Source organism: Poecilia reticulata, linkage group LG5 (assembly GCF_000633615.1).
Source record: "Poecilia reticulata strain Guanapo linkage group LG5, Guppy_female_1.0+MT, whole genome shotgun sequence".
Taxonomy (NCBI): domain Eukaryota; kingdom Metazoa; phylum Chordata; class Actinopteri; order Cyprinodontiformes; family Poeciliidae; genus Poecilia; species Poecilia reticulata.
The window spans coordinates 21,055,983-21,074,144 of record NC_024335.1 but is presented as its reverse complement, the minus strand read 5'-3'; the positions used below and the strand labels follow the sequence as shown (position 1 = coordinate 21,074,144).

The 18,162-nt window shown below is 38.6% G+C and overlaps 1 protein-coding gene across 5 annotated transcripts in view; it reads right to left on the bottom strand.

Annotated features, from left to right (window-relative positions):
• The window catches only part of tfeb (transcription factor EB), a 36,507-nt gene that overhangs the window by 7,043 nt on the left and 11,302 nt on the right, over positions 1 to 18,162 (bottom strand). For 3 of the 5 annotated variants that reach the window (XM_008409261.2, XM_008409265.2, XM_008409262.2), the window contains exons 2-7: positions 14,891 to 14,960; positions 8,191 to 8,295; positions 7,028 to 7,195; positions 4,779 to 4,877; positions 3,776 to 3,964; positions 2,931 to 3,020 (exon numbers count right to left, since the gene is read on the bottom strand). In XM_008409261.2, coding sequence (XP_008407483.1) covers positions 2,931 to 3,020; positions 3,776 to 3,964; positions 4,779 to 4,877; positions 7,028 to 7,195; positions 8,191 to 8,220 — 576 coding nt within the window. In that variant the 5' untranslated portion in view covers positions 8,221 to 8,295; positions 14,891 to 14,960. The remainder of the gene's footprint in view (positions 1 to 2,930; positions 3,021 to 3,775; positions 3,965 to 4,778; positions 4,878 to 7,027; positions 7,196 to 8,190; positions 8,296 to 14,890; positions 14,961 to 18,162) is intronic. The other 2 variants (XM_008409264.2, XM_008409263.2) reach the window with 1 other exon arrangement.

The following is an 18,162-nucleotide window of genomic DNA, read 5'->3' as shown; positions in this document are numbered from 1 at the left end:
AGCATAAATCGATTATTAACAAATTAAATTCGACATCCAACAGCGTGGCTATTCATTTATAGGCAAATCCGATGTTTTTTCAGGTTAATGTTTAAGACAAATTAGTGCATCATCACACACAATAAAATCCCAATAAAAAAACTTTTATTTCTACCGGTCATATTAACATTATTTCTGCAGACGGCAGATGCCAGAAAACGCACGCTCCATCTCAGCCTGTTCCTCCGTGCTTCTGCACTTCACTTCGCACATTCTGATCGGGAAATCCCAAGAGTCTGCTCGTTTAATTAGCAGCTAATTCTGAGCCCGTGTCACCGTCTGCTCGAAGACTTTCAAAACACTCTCTCTGTGCCTGGCATTCAGTGGTGTCCCCCAGTTTTTGCTAAAGTTTAAAAGATTCCAAGAATTCCAAGGAATTTGCTGTCTTAATCCCCATCAGGATTAGCAGGTGAGTTTTACTCACTGTTCTGACATTAAAGGGAATAAAGAGAGGCCGGGTAAGCTGGAACCTATCCAGCACACAGTTAACATACTGATATGCAGTTTCTACTTAGCTCTTCAGCAGCCATGTTTTGAGACTCTGAGATTGATTGGTGTGTGCTGACCAATCTAATCACACAGTGCAGCACAGACTCATACACAAAGACAAAGTTTAAGTGATTAAACCAATCAACCGCACAGGACGGAGGGAGATAAAGCCACCGCTGTGTATGTGGGTTTCTGTCTCCACGCAGCTGTTAGTGAGGTTGAACACACACAGTATCAGAGCCTGCTTTGATTTAAGCTCAAATTGAGATGTGAAATCCAACAATACGAAATGGAATGAGGAGAATCTGAAATGCAGGGGGGAAAAAAACATCCAATAATATGCTCGTGTGAAAATATGCTGATGCATCGCCGACAGAAGTCCAAACTCTTAACATGCAGCATAAGAAAAGGACAATCCACTGCCTGAGATCTAAATCAAAGTCATGTTTAAGCAGTCAGAGAGCTTTGTTATCTTACCAGCTGAATCTGTTCTCCTTCAATAACTTCCACAATGGCATAGGTCTTATTCATCTCCTTCATTCTACACTCCTTTGCTTATAAAGGCCGAGGGGGGCTTTCTTCTTCTCTCCTGGGCTCGGGCGGCACATGCAGAGGTTTGTGGCGCCCGCCTCCTCTGCTGCTGCTGCTACTGCTGCTAAGAGAATGACCTCAGCGGCGGCGCTCCGGCTCGTCTTCTACCTCCGTTCTCCACCAAACAGGAGTGAACTTTCCCCCAACTGGACTTTCACTCTGTTTTCCCTCCAGCATAAATTGTCCTCATCGCCCCCACCCGTATGCACCCCCTCCCTCCCTTTTTTTCCTTCCCTCCACCTCCCTCTCTCCGAATGTCTTGTAAACAAGTTGAACTCTAACTGGTGGCGGCTTAATTGTTAATTTTCTGAGTTTGCTTCCTCGGACACAAAGCGCAGCACAGTCCTCGTCCCGGCATGTCTTCCTGGCTATTTCTAACTATGTCCAACACGGTTTACGGATGGAATGTTTAGTGTTTAAGCCAATTATACACTTTGTTTCGTGCACTTCACTTTGTTTGTCTATGTGGTTTTGTTTATGGCTGCATGAAGATATAACTGATTGGACACTGTGGGTACATGCTGAGTGAAAGGAGGAACATTCAGTGGCTGCTTTGAAAGATTAACATACTGTGGTATAATGTCCTAATAATGTCCAAAAATAGCAAACATCACTAATATGGTAATTATTGTAATATAAGAGTTCAAACTCTTTATACTAATAACTGACTTGCAATATCTCATTATATGATGTTTTTTTTTTTTCACTGGGCTCAAAAAAGCCATAAAAGTCGCTTGAAAATGAAATTTTAAAGAAAAAAAAGGAAACGTCAATTACGTAGTATAAATAATATTGTTTTCTTTTTTACCCATCCAAGGAGGCTTAAAAGGGAGTTAAAGTAGTAAAATATGGTTTTAAAAGTGTCACTCAGTCCATAGTTTCAAAACCAAATTGCATTATTTGAAAAAATTCAAATAATACTCAAAAAGAGGCTAATCCTAGTCTACTACAGTTCTGAGATAAACAGCACACAACCCAAAAGTACAAACATTTGAAATGTTTTCTCATTTTGTAACGTAACATAGTTGCACATTAAAGCCTATTCCTCTTTGGTAAAAGCTCAAGCTTTGACAGACTGGCTTGAATGTGTCTCTGAATAATACATTTCAAATCTTGTCACAAACAATCAATTAGATTTAGGATCTAGTCTTTGACTAGGCCATTCTTTCACTACCACACCAGTACGCTGCCTTCACTATGTTTGATGGGGACGGTGTGTTCTGAGTGATGCTCAGTGTTTCCGCTACATGTAGCATTTTGGATGAATTTTCAAAAGCTTTCAATTTTGTCAACATCAAAAAGCACCATTTGAACTGAGATGAATTTCTCAATGGGGCGTCGACTTATTAATTAGTCGGTTGCACTGGATTTTAGTTAGAGGTATCATAGAAAAGGGGCCTAGATAAAAGTGCTTGTCAGAATTTTAGGATTTGCTTGTAAACAATCTGTAAAACCACGTATCTGTTCCTTCTACTTCTGATCGCCTGTGACAATAAGCCCCAATAATTTAAGTGTGTGGCTGTACTGAGACAAAATGTGGAATAGTTACAGTTAAAGTAGTTTGTAGATTTTACTTTGTGTCATTTATAATAAAATCATGTGTGTAAAAAAAAAAACAAAAAAAAAAAAACCGCTACAACAAACTGCAGTTAAAACAAAAAAATGCCTCAAGGTTTTACGGTCTGCAGAGCCAGAGATGCTCTCTGTCTTTTACCTCCAGGTTAACTTAATGCAAAGTACAGGCGTCATATAAAACACTATGAAAATGAAGAAATCTGTTTATTTTTAGAAGGAGGACTCTCTCTACTCACTGTGTTTGGCATCTGAACAGGGTCCATGTATCCTTGAACATCGTCGTAACTGGGCTGCATACTTAGAATGTCATCAATAACCTCCTCCATCTGCAAAAAAAAAAAAGAAGAAAAAAATGAGCAAATGTAATTTCAAGACAATTCAGAAGACCAGTAGATCCAGCTTCAATACAGAGATATATTACCGTGTCTGAGGAAAAGAAGTTTAAAGGTCCTTGTTTATTAATTCTAGAAGACATTTTCTGTAAATAATATTAAAGTATTTAGCCTGTAAAACCACTGGCCCATTTTCCTATATTTTATTTTTTTTCTTACATTTTAAAACCCCTAAAAGCATTTAGAGAGCTAAATGAGAGCATTTACTCTCTGTGGCAGTGTAGAGTAATTTTTCCCTTCGAAAGAAAGAAAAAAAAAGAGAAATTGTAGAGTTGAAGACAGAGTGTTGGTCAAAGTCTCCCAGGTTCAAAGGCCCCAGTGTTCTGCTGTTCCTCTGTCACTTGTTAAGCTGTAATTACAGCAGGAAGGCCATTATGGAGCATTTAAATTCCACTAATTGCCTCTCTCAGTTAGTCACCACTTTCTTCCAACTCACCTACTATTCCTCTGCAAAGTGCTGCTCCTGCCCACCAGAGTGCAATTAAAACATTATGACGCTTTCATAAAAAGTGGAGATCATGTCGCCTCTGGGCTAATTTTCAACCCTCGTAATTTTATATATTGGCATAATTAAGTTATATATTTGTGTTGGGTCCTTGCAAACTGAGCTTTAAAAGAAGACCATGAACCTAATGTTTATGGGTTTATGTTTATTGCACAGTCTGCCCAGCACGCTTGCAGTTGCCTACCTCCTTCTCGTGGCTGGAGCCAATGTTGAGCATGGCCATTGGGCTGTTGGGGGCGCTGTTGCCAGACATGAGCTGCTCCTTACACATGTGTGGGGAGTGGAGTGGCGGAGGTGCAGACGCCGAACCCCCCGCAGGTCCCATGTTTGTGGGAGGAGATGGTGGCATAATCCCTGCCACTGCGTGAACCGTCTGGGGGACACAAAGAGGAGAAAAAAAGGGTGACGGTGAACTGAGAATGCTTCGAACCAGTCACTGAGAAGAGGTTCTGTCTTTCTACGTATTGAATATAAATGAGAGATACAGCACCTTGCAAAAATATTCATACGTCTTGGAACTTTCTCATATTTTGTCACATTACATTTTTTTGACATGACATTACATAAATTCGGTCAGCGTTTTATGTGACAGAACAACACAAAGTGTAGGTGAAGTGGAAAAACAACAAGTTGTTTACAAATTTTAATTTATGTTTGGTTTTGTTAGAAAATAAAGCTATCTGTGGTAGCAAACTGAGCGACTAACATAACCTGAACACACCATTCCCACGGTAACATTTGGGGGTGGCAGCATCATGCTACTTCTTTTTTTTAAATTATGATTCTTTTCGTTCACAGCTAAAGCTGATTACAGGGCATTCCTGGAAGAAAACATATTAGAAGCTGCAAAGACTAGAGATTAGGGCAGAGGCTCACCTTCCAACAACACAAAGGCCCTAAATTAGATGAGCAAATCTGGTAAAGACATACCTGAAAGACATTGTGTGCTGTCACTGGAGTAAAAGGCGGTTCTTAAAATAACTGACTCAAGCAGAAATAAATACATGCACACGCGACACTTTTCATGTCATTAGTAAACGTCATTACAAACTAAATCTTTTGTTCCACTTCCCAGGCACATAGTACTTTGTGTTTTTCTATTAAATACAGACCAGTAAAGTACATGTGAAAAAGCTTAATACTTTTGCAAGCGACTCTGTACGGTAGAGCGTTTGACAAACAAATACCTGTTTGTTAGCAAAGGTGGTTGAGAGATATTCTTTCACTTGTTGTCTCCGTGACTGACGGATGTGATAGTCTGTTGGATTTTCAAGGTGGGTTTGCACCTGTGTGAAGTAAAAACACAACAATTCAGTTTAATCATTAAGCAAATTTGACTTCTTTCATTGTTTCAAAACTGAAAATGACGTATACTCACATAAATCAGTTTGAAAATGATCCCTATATTGTTCATAAAAGCCAGTCAGCTCAGAATGGTTTAACATTAACATTTAAATCCATGTTTAGAGCACTTTATATCTTAGTGATGTGATGGCACAGGATATACAGCAGCATTAAGTCCGTGATGTCTACAGAGGCAAAGCTGCACAAAATCCCTAAGTGTGGCTCCACAGAGTCATGAGCCGGCCTCATTCCTTCACATCAAAGGCCGGAGCTGAGGAGGGAGCTGCCCCCCTGCTTCTTTTATCCACTTTAATAGCCGAGAGCTGGGTTATATTAGGATAACCACAAACATTTCAGCAAATAGATGTTTTACAACTCCCTTGTCAAAGACATTTCTGTTGTTGGATCTCATTTTATCTGCTACCCACTTCTGCGCAACCCTACATAGGATATGTTTTATTCATTGGTACACTTTAAAGTGTTATGTACTGGAAATACACTGCTCCAACCCTACTCCCTTTTATTTATTTTCTCAGTTAAAATAAAATTCTGTTTTTTGCATGCACTAATCTTCTTCAGGAATTTCATATTAACTTTTGGCATTCAGTGAATGCATTTCAAGTGCACTAAACAGTCGGGCTGAGTGTCTAGCTGTTCATGCTGGACTAATAATGAAGGAAACTTCAAAAATGTATTTTAGAAACAAGAGCCGAGTGCCCAAGTTTGAACTTAGTGATTGACACAGGCTAAACATTACATTTATATTACGGGAAGGATCAGCACTAGAAATAAGGTTTATTCCTGTGAAGCTTTAAACAGAATCATCGACATGCACACAAAACTCTATGAAGTCATTTCTTTAACAAGTACCATGAAATTTGGCTTTGCTGGTTATTGCATAACCTCGCTGACAAAAGGACAATGAACGCAAACGATTACTTTCCTGTCTCTCAGCTCCTCACCTTGCCAGAGGAACAAAGATCCACACTGATACACAGATACAATAACAACACATCTAGCAGTGAGGACGAGCAACAGGACCAACTATTTAATTCTGACAGCTCGGCCCAGCAGGCCGCGCAGTACCGGAACTGACAAACTCCAAAGAAATGTGCTGCAGGAGGTATGACAGAAAAGAGAGCTTTCTTTATCTACAACAGAAAAAACACAGAATTCAAAGACACCATTCCATTCAACCACACACACGTAAGAAGGCACAGAAAGCAGTCGATGCAATTCAGGCGTGTTGCCCCATACCGTTAAGGCTGTGTACATGCTGGAGAGATATACAGTTACAAACAGGACAAAAAAACAAAGCATCTGAAGGAGTGCTGCACACTAACACAGATAAGGACAAACACAGGAATCTCTGGAATCGGGCAAAATGTCACTTTGCTTTATCAGTCCCTGTCCGACCCTATCTGCATCACCCATATCTGGCCTATCACAAAACATGTCAAAAGTCTCTTATCTTCTCATTCTGGCTTCTTCCATGATCGTTGCTCCCCTTTATTTTTCTGTTTTTCCTCCTTTCTCAAACCTGTCTCTGAGTCCTGGCTACACAGCAGAGCTCCTGGTCAGAACGCTCAATGGAAATGTCCATTGAGCCATGATTAAATCGTCTGAAACAAGACTGACAGTACTATCTGTTTAGTGATTTTTTCTTTTGTAATGTTGTTGTTTTTGGGCTGGTTACACAAAACCCAACGACTTATACCCGATTCTAAAAATAGGTTGTACAAGGAGAGGGCAGGCCAGAGGAATTCTGTTCAGAGTAAAATGATTAAACCACAGATCTGTGTTAGGTTTTAATTTTTCCTGCCTATTTAGAAGTCAAGACAAAAAGCAGTCGTATGCATTTCCACAAAAGCAAAAATTAAATCCAGTCACAACTTCATAAAAAGACATGCACAAATCATTTTACTGATTCGTCAATTTCTCCAGTAGACAAGAAAAACCTTTTCCACATTTTTAAAAAGCAGAATTTCATCAAACAATGAATCAATATATATTTCCCATCTGCAGAACAATATTTTCTAACGTTTTTTTGAGCACAGAAAATAAAAACAGCGGGTTGGTAACAATCACTGACCTTCAGAACCTCCACAGGAACCTGCATGCTTTGGTACTGCTGCGGAGTGCTGATCGCTGGCGTAGGTGTAGGGGGCCCAGCCATGCGTTGCTGCATGTATTGCATTGCCACAGTCTGCTGCTGCTGCCGCTCACGCTGCTCCTCCTGCTGCAGCTGGTCTCGCATCAGCTGCATGCAAACAAACACAATTATCTCAGAATGCTTAAGGAAACCAAGAATAGAGCAAGGCATTGGAAAATTATGGAAAAGTGAAATATTTGCATCAGAAAAAATAGTCAAAAAAGTGACTAAATATACAGTGCCTTGTGAAAAGTATTTAAACCCATTGAATTCTTACACATTTTGCAGCATAAACATTAATGTATTTTATTGGGATTTTATCTGATAGATCAACACAAAGGAGCATGAAATTCTGAAGCGCAGGGAAAGTGATACCTGGTTTTCAGATTATTCTACAACAAAATCTGATGCATTGTGTTGCATTTGCAATTAGGACTTTGATACCCCTAAACAAAATTCAATGGAACTAATTACCTTCAAAGTCATCTAACTAATAAACAGATCCAATTTACTGGTGTAATAATACAGCTTTTGCATGAAGGCTCGGTACAACTCTGAGGAGTTCAGTCCAGAAATCTAATAGAGTGGCATTGATCAGATCAGACCAGACCAAAAATGTTACTGTATAACCTTTGTGATAGAAAACTAACACCGGGCATCACCTGCAGTGTAACATCCCCACTGTAAAACCAGTGTCATGCTCTGGGGAGGTTTTTTGTCAGCAGATACAAAGAGGTTGATTAGGATTGAGGGGAAGTCGATGAAGCTTTATGGTCTAATGCCCAAATTTCTTCTGGGCATTAGAAAACTTCTCATTGGTGGTTATTTTTTTATAATTTTTTTTTTTTTTTACAAAGGAGAATAGGCAAAATGAGCTTCACATAAAACTCTTGATATAAACTGAAGTTTGTTACTGCAATATGACAAAATCAGAAACAGTCAAGCAATTATGAATACTCTTGCAAAGCACACAGCTACTGTTCAATTAAGAATAATGAAATCGTTAAGAGGAATTTCTTAATTAAATTTAGGATGAAGACAGCAACCAAATATACTGTCAATCGCTATAGCTTTCTGAATGCTTGAACCAAGCTGTGTTTCACCTGCATTCGCAGCCCGATGCGTGAGGCCATGGCTGGGGGCCGAGGTGGCAGGGGAGGGCGACCCGATGTTAATGCACCACAGTCCAGCCCGAGAAGTAGAGGTGTCTGTGCAGGAGATAAAAGGAGATTTAAAAAAAAAAAAAAAAAAGGGAGGAGGAAATCAAAGAGGGGAAAGAGACAGAGGCAGTAGAACTTTTCTGAATTTTGCAAAAATAAATCTTTGTCATTAGGATCAAAGGTTCTTCAATAAAAAAATATGAAGACCTGGGAACAGTTCTTTTTGAGCTTTATCAAGATATAATGCATGTTGGGCTATTTAAAGAGACCATTTGCAACAAGGTGGCACCTTAAAATGCTTGCAATAACTTCACAGATTTAAAATTTTCAGCCAGAGTTTGGACTTCCACATCTTAAAAGCACAAAATGCTAAACGTTCTCAAGCTGCTGCTGATGCTATATTGTAGCGTCACTGCTACATGATTTCCAGTTAATTTGTCTCATTTTATTTTAAGTTTTTCACTTTTTTGTTAGGGTCCATAAAGGGTATTAATGGCTTGTCTACTCCACTATCAGTGAATGAAAAAGAAACTTCTACTGTGGAAACAGTACAATAACTTATTTTGCAACAATTGAATAACTAAATAAAACATAGAGAACCCAATAAGATTGTACAAGACATAGAACCACTAGCTGACTTTCTTCAGTCAACTGGATTTCACATGAAATAGGCTGTTTTATCAGAAATGCATCAAGAAATTGGCTGCAGACTGGAATCATTTTATATTTTTGATCCTTTCCAAACAACTATCAGCCAATAATAAACTAAAATACAATCCCTTTTCAAATCGGAATTCACCACAAATAAGCATTTTCAGTCCTTACGGGTGGGAATCTTCATTGTACCTACATGAAACAGATGGTTTTGTATCAGCTGTTCATTGATAACATGTTTACAAATGAAGTTGGAGGAAGTACAAAAGCGGCAGGAAGCTTTGCGAAAGTAAACTGTATATTACAGAAAAGTCGCTAAGAAATATAATTCTACCTGTCATCCAACATGATGAATGTGGAAACGTCCCCAGTCTTTTGGGACTCTCTGAGTTAAAGTAAAGGTCTACATAGTCAAAAAGGGAATCACTGCAAGCAAAATCTTTTTCTGACCAGGTTTTATATGCGTCCACTGGTATTTTGACAATTCATCTTTGGTAATAAGCTCAAAGTCTTAGAGGGCGGAACGCCTCCTTGCCTTTATCTCTAGTTCACTAATATTCTCTGTTAGATTCAAGTCAGGACTCTGTCTAAGACTCTCCCAAACATCAGTGTTACCTAAAGCTAGAAAAAACATGCTGGTAAAAACCTTAAATGCAAACATGCATACTCCTGCCATGTATAGTATGAATATACTCCTGTCATGTATAGTATGAATATACTCCTGCCATGTATATGGCCATGTATATGGCCATATACTCCTGCTTAGTAACTCCTAACAGTTACTCTTGTTACTCTACTCTAGTGAGTTACTGTAACTCAGAGTTAGAGTTAGTGACAGTAACTCTAGTAACTCAGTTACTAGAGTTACCTTTACTCTAGTACCAGTTACTCTAGTAACTCTAGTAACAGTGTAAACAGTTACTAGAGTACTAGAGTAACTAGTAACTGTTACTAGAGTAAACAGTTACTCTAGTAACTCTAGTAACTGAGTAAACAGTTACTAGAGTACTAGAGTAACTGTTTACACAACTAACTGTGTAAACAGTTACTCTAGTAACTCTAGTAAATGCAATTATCCGTTATTTGTTTCTCGGTAATGAAAGCAGAAATTCGTAGATGTTATATATACTGCTCAAAAAAAATAAAGGGAACACTTCAGTGTTCACTTAAATGTTAAAGTGTTCCCTTTATTTTTTTGAGCAGTGTATAAATATCATCTTTTAATATTCTACTTAAAAAAATATAAAGCATTCTGCACTTTATGCCTAGATGTGTTGTTTTCCAATTATTTTCTTCAGTAGAGGACAAAAACAAACAAAAAAAAAAACCAAATGAGCACATAAGTATACTGACCTAAAAAATGAAGCACCATTTCCAAAGTAAACATCTTTACATTCACTGCTATTAGAGGCATTAGCCACCAAGAGGACTTCCTCTATCATGTTGAGGAGGTCATGTGGAAGTCATGTTATCTTGTTGTCTCTCTGAGATCATGTGAGTTAAAGACCAGGGGAACACCCATCACCCCCTGGCTGCATCTCCTCCTCTTTACTCGCATGCACACATTACCAAAACACTCAGAGGGGAGTCCCAGCGCAGATAGTTCCCTTTCTGCAATGACTTGTGTTAATCTCTGCATGACTAAGCCCGCCTGGAACCCAAAAGCATAATGAAACGAGAGCCTGCCCTCTGCTCCGTTCAGCTGCTGATGCAGCATGTGCGGTGGGAATGATAGACAGCACGACTTCAGTCAGAATCCGATTCATCGGATCTTTCATCAAAAACGCTGTCTGTATATGGTCATAAAGAGAGAATGACCCGGAGAGAAAGACAGACAGAGAGAGAAAAGCTCATTGTGCGTGAGGTACAATAAGAAGGACAGCTCCTATTGAGGAGGACTGAAGCCGCCCGTTGTCCAAAGTGTGCATTTCAGCACCCGAGGGGGCACACACTGCCCGCTTTGTGCCAGTTAGAAGGCCTACATGAATAACACACACCCATGCAGAGATAAGACATTGATACGCACAGGCATTCCAACACAAACTTGGACCAGAACGTGGATTTCAGCAAACAATAACTTTGCACTCGTAGCTCCATACTCCAATGAAGTGATTTAATCTAATACTAATGAGAATTTATCCTGACACCTGGACTCCCACTCTTGCAAAGTTAACAGTGAGTGTCCACATTATTGTAACTATGCAGAAACAAGTCTGCATGTAAACACACGCAAATGAAATGTTAGTAGTCCTTTAGGTGCATCAAAAAAATAACTTAAAGATCTTTAATTTTATGACTGAACCTGCAACTTAGAATGATAAATGTATGTTGCAAGGAAGGAGGAAGGTTATTAGCATCAATAAAATAAACATTCTCAATTTCACTTTATAGATCTCAGCTACTTTGTTCTGTATTTGTTCTACTAAACAAAACAAAGGCTGACCAAACTCTCCTAAAGCTCAGATTTTAACTTAAAATATACACAAATAAGTTTCAGAACATTATTACACTGAACACAAAATCAGCAATGAGGGCTTTATTCATTACCCACCAAGAACCAAACTGCTGCCACGTGACTTAATCATCTCACAGAAAAACCCAGACACCATATGTGGCACTCAATGCATAATGGCTCAATGGAGGGATGTAAATTAAAGGTAGAATATAGAGAATCTTAATTTTTCTCTAAAAATACATATACTTCAAATTGAGCTGGCTAGCATGGGTAGAAGTAGTGGCACAGGAAATAAACAGCTAATGTATGTAGTATCTCGGATTTTGAAGCTCATGGAGTGATGGGAACATAATGATAAGGAAAGAAACGTGCATGAAACATGTTGGGGAATCATAATCTCCATCTTTGTCATCATTTTCATCAATGGTATCACAGTTAAATATTTTTCTGATATCTTGCAGCCATACAGGAGATGTGTTATTTATGTCCTTTCCCTGTCGTTGATTCTGTTATGCCTGATCAGTGTATAGAAGTTATGAACCCAGATCATTATTTCAGTCTTATATATATATATATATGTACAGGATCAGTCTCTAAACGTTGCTGAACTGAATTCAAGTTTTAAATACCTTTAGCGTCACATTCAGTGGTGTTGAACCTAAGAGCTCTCAAGTCAAAGGTTCATCTTATCTATTAGTGCCAAGTTTCCTGAAGTACTGCGAGGAATGAAAACCACACACCTTGTCATCCTTGCATGTGACCTTTTACAATCAGCTCTTAAATTTCCAGTTCAATAATTTCCCACTTAATAATTTCAATTCATCATGACACAGTGTAAACAAGATGTAGCAGAATTAGAACGAGGGGATCCCCATTCAATAGATAAGAAAAAAACATTGTGAAGTATAACTCTAAAGTCCTGTGGGGTCACCAGAGGTTGTTTGAAACAAAAACCAAAACGGAAATTGGAGTTCTGGTGAGCCGCTTGGCAGCTTGGACTGGCTGAGTGAAAACACTCAACCAGTTAAAATTAAATTTAAAGTTGTTTAGAGACAAAAAGAGGTTTGTGAAATGGTTCTTTTTTTATGAGGACAAAATTAGTCAGTAAGGGAGAAAAATCAACATGTCACATGACAAATCAAAGGTGAAACAAGGCAATTTAACACAATGTAAAAATGAGTGTACATGTTAAAAATGAACATACAAAGAATAAAAAGTCAGAAAATTTAAAATTGCTTCCATACTGATCCAGACCTGGAAAGCGATAATAGCAAATTCCAGACTTTTTCTGGATTTATGGTAGAAGGACCTCAAGAGATCCATGGTGTTAATTTATTTTATGAATAAAATTGCTGCTGGAGGCAAAGTGTACAATGTCTGCATATTAAAAGCATCTCTCCCCAACACATCTGCAGCATACAACATCCAGCTCCCACTATGACTCAGCCATGAGGCATACTGTATTACACTTAACATACATAGTTTCAATGCAGCTTCCTAATATCAGACTCACTACTACCAGACTGCATGATCCCATACATGGACTCTCCCGCTGCCTGACAACTACTGGGGACATTTGTGACGCAGTCGCAGCACACAGCAGCTATTGTGTGTCCAGTGCTGTAATGTCATGGCCTCCTTCACTTCAAACGCTGACAGCCAGTAGGAGGATGCAGAGCGGAGGAAGCCCAGGTCAGAGGCCAGCTATGGATTGTGCCGCATGTTAGTCACGGACACACTGAATAGGCAACAGATAAAAAAAGCGCCGCTTTAGGTATGTTGCATGATGACAGCCTAACGTTTTTAGCAAAAAATGTACATGATCATAAACTCAAAAGTTCACACATACACACACACACACACACACACACACCCACACACACACACACACACACACACACACACACACACAGAGGAAGTATGAGGCCATGGCACCTGTGCTTAGAGACATGGTGTTAATTTGTGGAAAGGGTATTTTTAGATGTGACTGTCCAGTGCCAAGGGAGGCCTCTTTGACAGCCAGCACTTAAAAGTAGGATACATACACACACACTACCCCCCTTACACAATGCATATGCACTCTGAGTTAGCAAAGTGTGCAACCTGAAATGCAGAAAAAGAAATGTTTAAATTGAAAAGCATTCAATGCTAATTTAATATTTTAAGAAAGAGACTTTGAATTTAAGTTTAAACAGAAGTCATATAAATATCTCCAGAGAACAGTAGATCAAACCTCAGCAGTGCATCCACTGGAATATAATGAGAGTTTAAATCACCAAAGTCTAAATCTGTGTTTGAGTTCCTGTTTTATTATACAGTGCGATGATGCAGTCCTCATACCGGTTACCGCTGACCTTGATTTGCCCCCAGCACCATTTATACCCCTGGCAGATTTAGGTTAAAGAAATCTTTTCATTTTACCAACATATTTCTTCAGTTGGAGGTGATATTAATGTTTTGTAACAGCCCAGCCAGACTCCTGACTCAAATCTGATAGAGAATATGTGGAGGGAGCTAAACGTCAGGGTCATAGCTTGAAGGCCTTCCGTTCTCAAAACGTTGAAGCCCATCACAGTCAAAACATTAGTGGGCAATTGCAAAAGGTCATTTTTTAAAATTGATCCTCCTTTTATATTTATTATCTTTTGGGATATGTTTGTCTCATTTTCTGTCAGAAACAAAGTTCTTGGTTAAATGAAAATTATTTTCTTTTGCATTTTAGGCTAAGCTGTAACCTAAAGATTATGATCAGATGTGAAATAATAACACCAAGAAAAGAAAAAAAAACAATTCAAGATGAATTAATCCACCATTAAAGTCCTTTCAAAATTTAACAGAGAATACTTCCGTTACTGCTTTTCTCGACATTTCTGATAACAGAAATGTTATCAGATGAGCACAACCTTAATTGAAGTGTAGTGAAACAAAGCCTTGGAGTACATTCATTGAGACTTTTTTTTGTGGAAAAAAAATCCTCTCATCTTTAAACCAAGCTGTAATTATTATCATTGATATAGTTTTGGTCTGTATATATCAAAAAGTTTTCTCAGCATAACAATCATTGGCAAAGAAAGCCTTTCTGCACTAAGCTGCACGTCTGCCTGCTCTAAAGACTAAAATAACTCTCTGCTCTCTGTTCTCCTTTTCAGGAACACCCTGTTCCCCTGAGGCTTGGTGGATCTTTTATTTTTTACATGCATCTGTGTGTGTGTCTTTGTATGGGTCAGTGGGCACGATTGCATGAATGTAAGGGTAATCCCTCTCTACAGCGGTTTGGATATAGCACACGTCAACTGAACTATCAACTTGCAATAAATGCAACTAAAACAGACATAGTAAGCGCAGATACGAATGGAAGTGTGACATTGTGGTCCCGACATCACCCCAACACAAGAAGAAGCCAAGCTAATTTGTGAGGTTGGCAGAAAGATGCGGTCGGATCAATTTCACATGCCGTCAAGTCAAATCCCGCAGGTGGACTTCTATGACGGCCTATTTAAACATTTAAAAGTACACAGACATATGAGCAGTTACCTGTTTTAGAGGAAAAGAGTTCACGAAGAGGTGTACACCGTGTTTGTGCTGCTCGCTACATGTCTAGTTGCTGCAGAATGACGGTCAGGGGAAATCACGAAGCAAGCAGAGATGGAGACAGGTGGTGAAAGTCCGACAGGAGAGAGAGAGAAAAAAAACAGAACAACATGTAAAGATGGAAACCCAATGACTGGCGATAAAACATAAAAACAGCCAAAGATGGCAAATCAGCAGCTGTAGATAATAAATTAGCTTTGATCTAATAAAAGTAGAGAAAAAAACCAGCATAGACAGTAAAGTTTTAAAGAAGGGGAAACTGCAGGTGTGTTAAACACTTTGAATAGCTTACAAGTGAAGAATTTCCACAGCGGAAGCAAAGGAAGCAGCAGACCATGGTAAAAGCATGAACATGTAGGCAGTTGGCATGTTTCTGTATGAGATTCTCATTGTGTGTATATTAAGACAAACAGTTTAGCATGTTACTTTTGATTAAAAAAACAAAACATTTATTAATACCTATATTAAATTAGCACTAATATATTGATTATCAAAGTTGCAAAGATGGTGACATTTTTTGGTCATTTTAATTTTTACTGATGGAGTTAAAGCAGCAGTTTGATTTGAAATCAACATTTTTGTGCTTTACTTTATGTCATAAAGTTTTCCCCTCGTCAAAAACATACCCAGAGCTCTGCTTTGATTTTTTTGATGCACGTTTGAGAAATCCCTTTATCTCCTGTGGCAAACATTCAACAGTGCAAAACACTTTGTGGGACTAAGGATGAAGATCGGAGCTTCTGCATTACAGAGCACCCCTCCTCCACGGCTCCTCCACTGGCCAGCAGCAAATAACAAGCACCTGGTGGAACTGCGCATCAGCTGAGTTCATTATACAAGCTACTTCACAGTGCAATGCTAGTAAAAACACTTTTAATAGAGGAGCAATGTTGTGATGACTTCCTGAAGGCAGAGTATTTGAAAGAGCATAACTTTCTTAAAGAGACATAGGCCCAATTTCAAGGTGTTATATTAGTCAAATTTCTTTTAAGTCATATTTGATATATGCAGCTTTTTCAAAATAACTGAAGGAAACGTAGTTACTCGGATTGTGCTATAGAATGGTATTATGTAGATGGAAAACACATAATAATACCCCTTGAAACTAAAATAAGTACAAATGCCTGCTAAATTCAGAACTAGATTCAAAAGTTTATTTTACAGAGTTTAGTTATGCATAATTGTAATGGGTTCCATACCATGACTAGCTTTTATCAAAACAGTTTAATTTGTCTTTCTTGTAAAAAAAAAAAGAAAAAAAAAAAAAAGGTTTAATCTAGAAATCTTTTTTCAGCCAGCTGACCAGCAGTTCACAACAACAGCTTGGCCAGTCATTGTGATGCAGTACTCTCTGCTCCATACAGTCAAAGCAAATAGAGGTTCCTAATGCACTTTGTCTGACCTCCAACTAACTTCATAACCAACTACTAACTAACTACAACTCGCTAACTAATTGGTTTTGAAACGTTTGAAAACCGTAGTATACTTTGATACTGCTGACAAAACATTAATGCTTCACATTTTGTTGATGTTGCTGATGCATGATTTTTTTTGTAAACGTCTATGCAGCTGACCGAAGGCAGAATTTATCTAAAAGGTCATTATTTTTTGTTCAAACACCTCAAACATTTCCCAAGACGCAAAGAGTGCTTGACAAGAGCACTCAAAACGATAGTGCCATCTTGTCGGTATGGTTCATCAAAGGCTGATGAACAAAACCTCCTGAAACATTCTTAGACATCTTCTGATTGCAAACGCCTGGTGAAAATGTATTAAGAGATCTGGAAGCAGACAGTGTCCAGCACATCCCAACTGGTTCTAATTATTGTCGCTTAGCTCAGTAGCCAGTAGCCAGAAGGTCATCTTGACATGTCACTGTATCTGATCATAGTGAATGAATCTCTTCACCTGTCAGCTTCTAAGCAATCTGTTAACAGGCATTTAAGAGAGAGGGACTCTGCTCTCCTCAAAATGCAGCAGTGAATCCTTTTGAATAGAGATGCACCCAATCTGATACAGCAAGTATCAGTGTCGGACCCGATACCGACATCGTTCTTAGGCACAAGTTGGCTGAGTTTACTCTGTAAGTTCAAGCCTGCTGTGAAAAGTTGTTGCAAGTTTATTTATAGATATTGCAATATGATTAATTGTATTTGAATAGATGTTTTGATAACACGTTTAAAAATATCATAACCCATTTGATCACTCCTTTCTAAGTTCCCTAATTTCTGGGACCCTGACACACACTCCTGCCTGTTAGGTGGCGGTAACTTAGAGTTCAAACAGCTGCTGGAAAGATTCACAGCAACAAGAAGACAATTTAGGGAAAATGATGAAGACAAGATCACATAGCTTGTAGAGCAGAAGGTTTCAGCATTTCATCCATACAATGCATGTTGGTGTGAGCACAGACCCCAGAGATAAATGATCAACAGCAGCCCACCACACCCAAGACAACAGGTTTCAGAGCCAAAACAAGTACGTCTGAGTTGAGTTGAAAAGATGCGACTATCCAAGATTAATTAAGAGGCCCCTAATCGACCACACACACATTAGATTTTACAGACTACAGGGTAAACACTGCTATAAAGCATCACCTTTTTAAAGATATTTACAGTATTTGTTCTGTGCACCAAGAAGAACACAAAGGCTGATTGGGTAACAGAAAGTTGCTACTTCTTTTATTCATTTGAACTTTTATCTCTACCTGCTATAAAATATATAGGACTTAGAAATGTAAGGAATCAATTGGAAGACTAAGGTACAGAGTTAGTAATGGAAACTGTTCTTACTGTTAATGCAAGTTTAAAAAATGTCATCACTTTGCTTCAATAAAATAGTGAAGACGACAATAAATGTGTCACATGATCACCATGAGATCTTGTGTAAACAGAACTAAAGATATGGCAAAAAATAAATAAAATTGTAGCACTATAGTTAGTGGATGGATGCAGAGCAACTGGATGCTGGGGAAGATGTTGTCAGTTGCAACCATCATTCATTAAACAGGTGGGTTAATCCCTGGGAAGATCTGTAATCCATCGCAAGGGCCTAAAAATCCAGCATTAACTGACTAAAGCACTGCTCAGTAAGAGATTGAATACACCGTTATCATCAATAAACACCACAATGCATCACTTCCCTTTTTCCTTCCATTAGTTTTCACAACTCCTAGTTTTGTTAGCAGTGAAGCAACTTCCTCTGCAGGCAGCCAA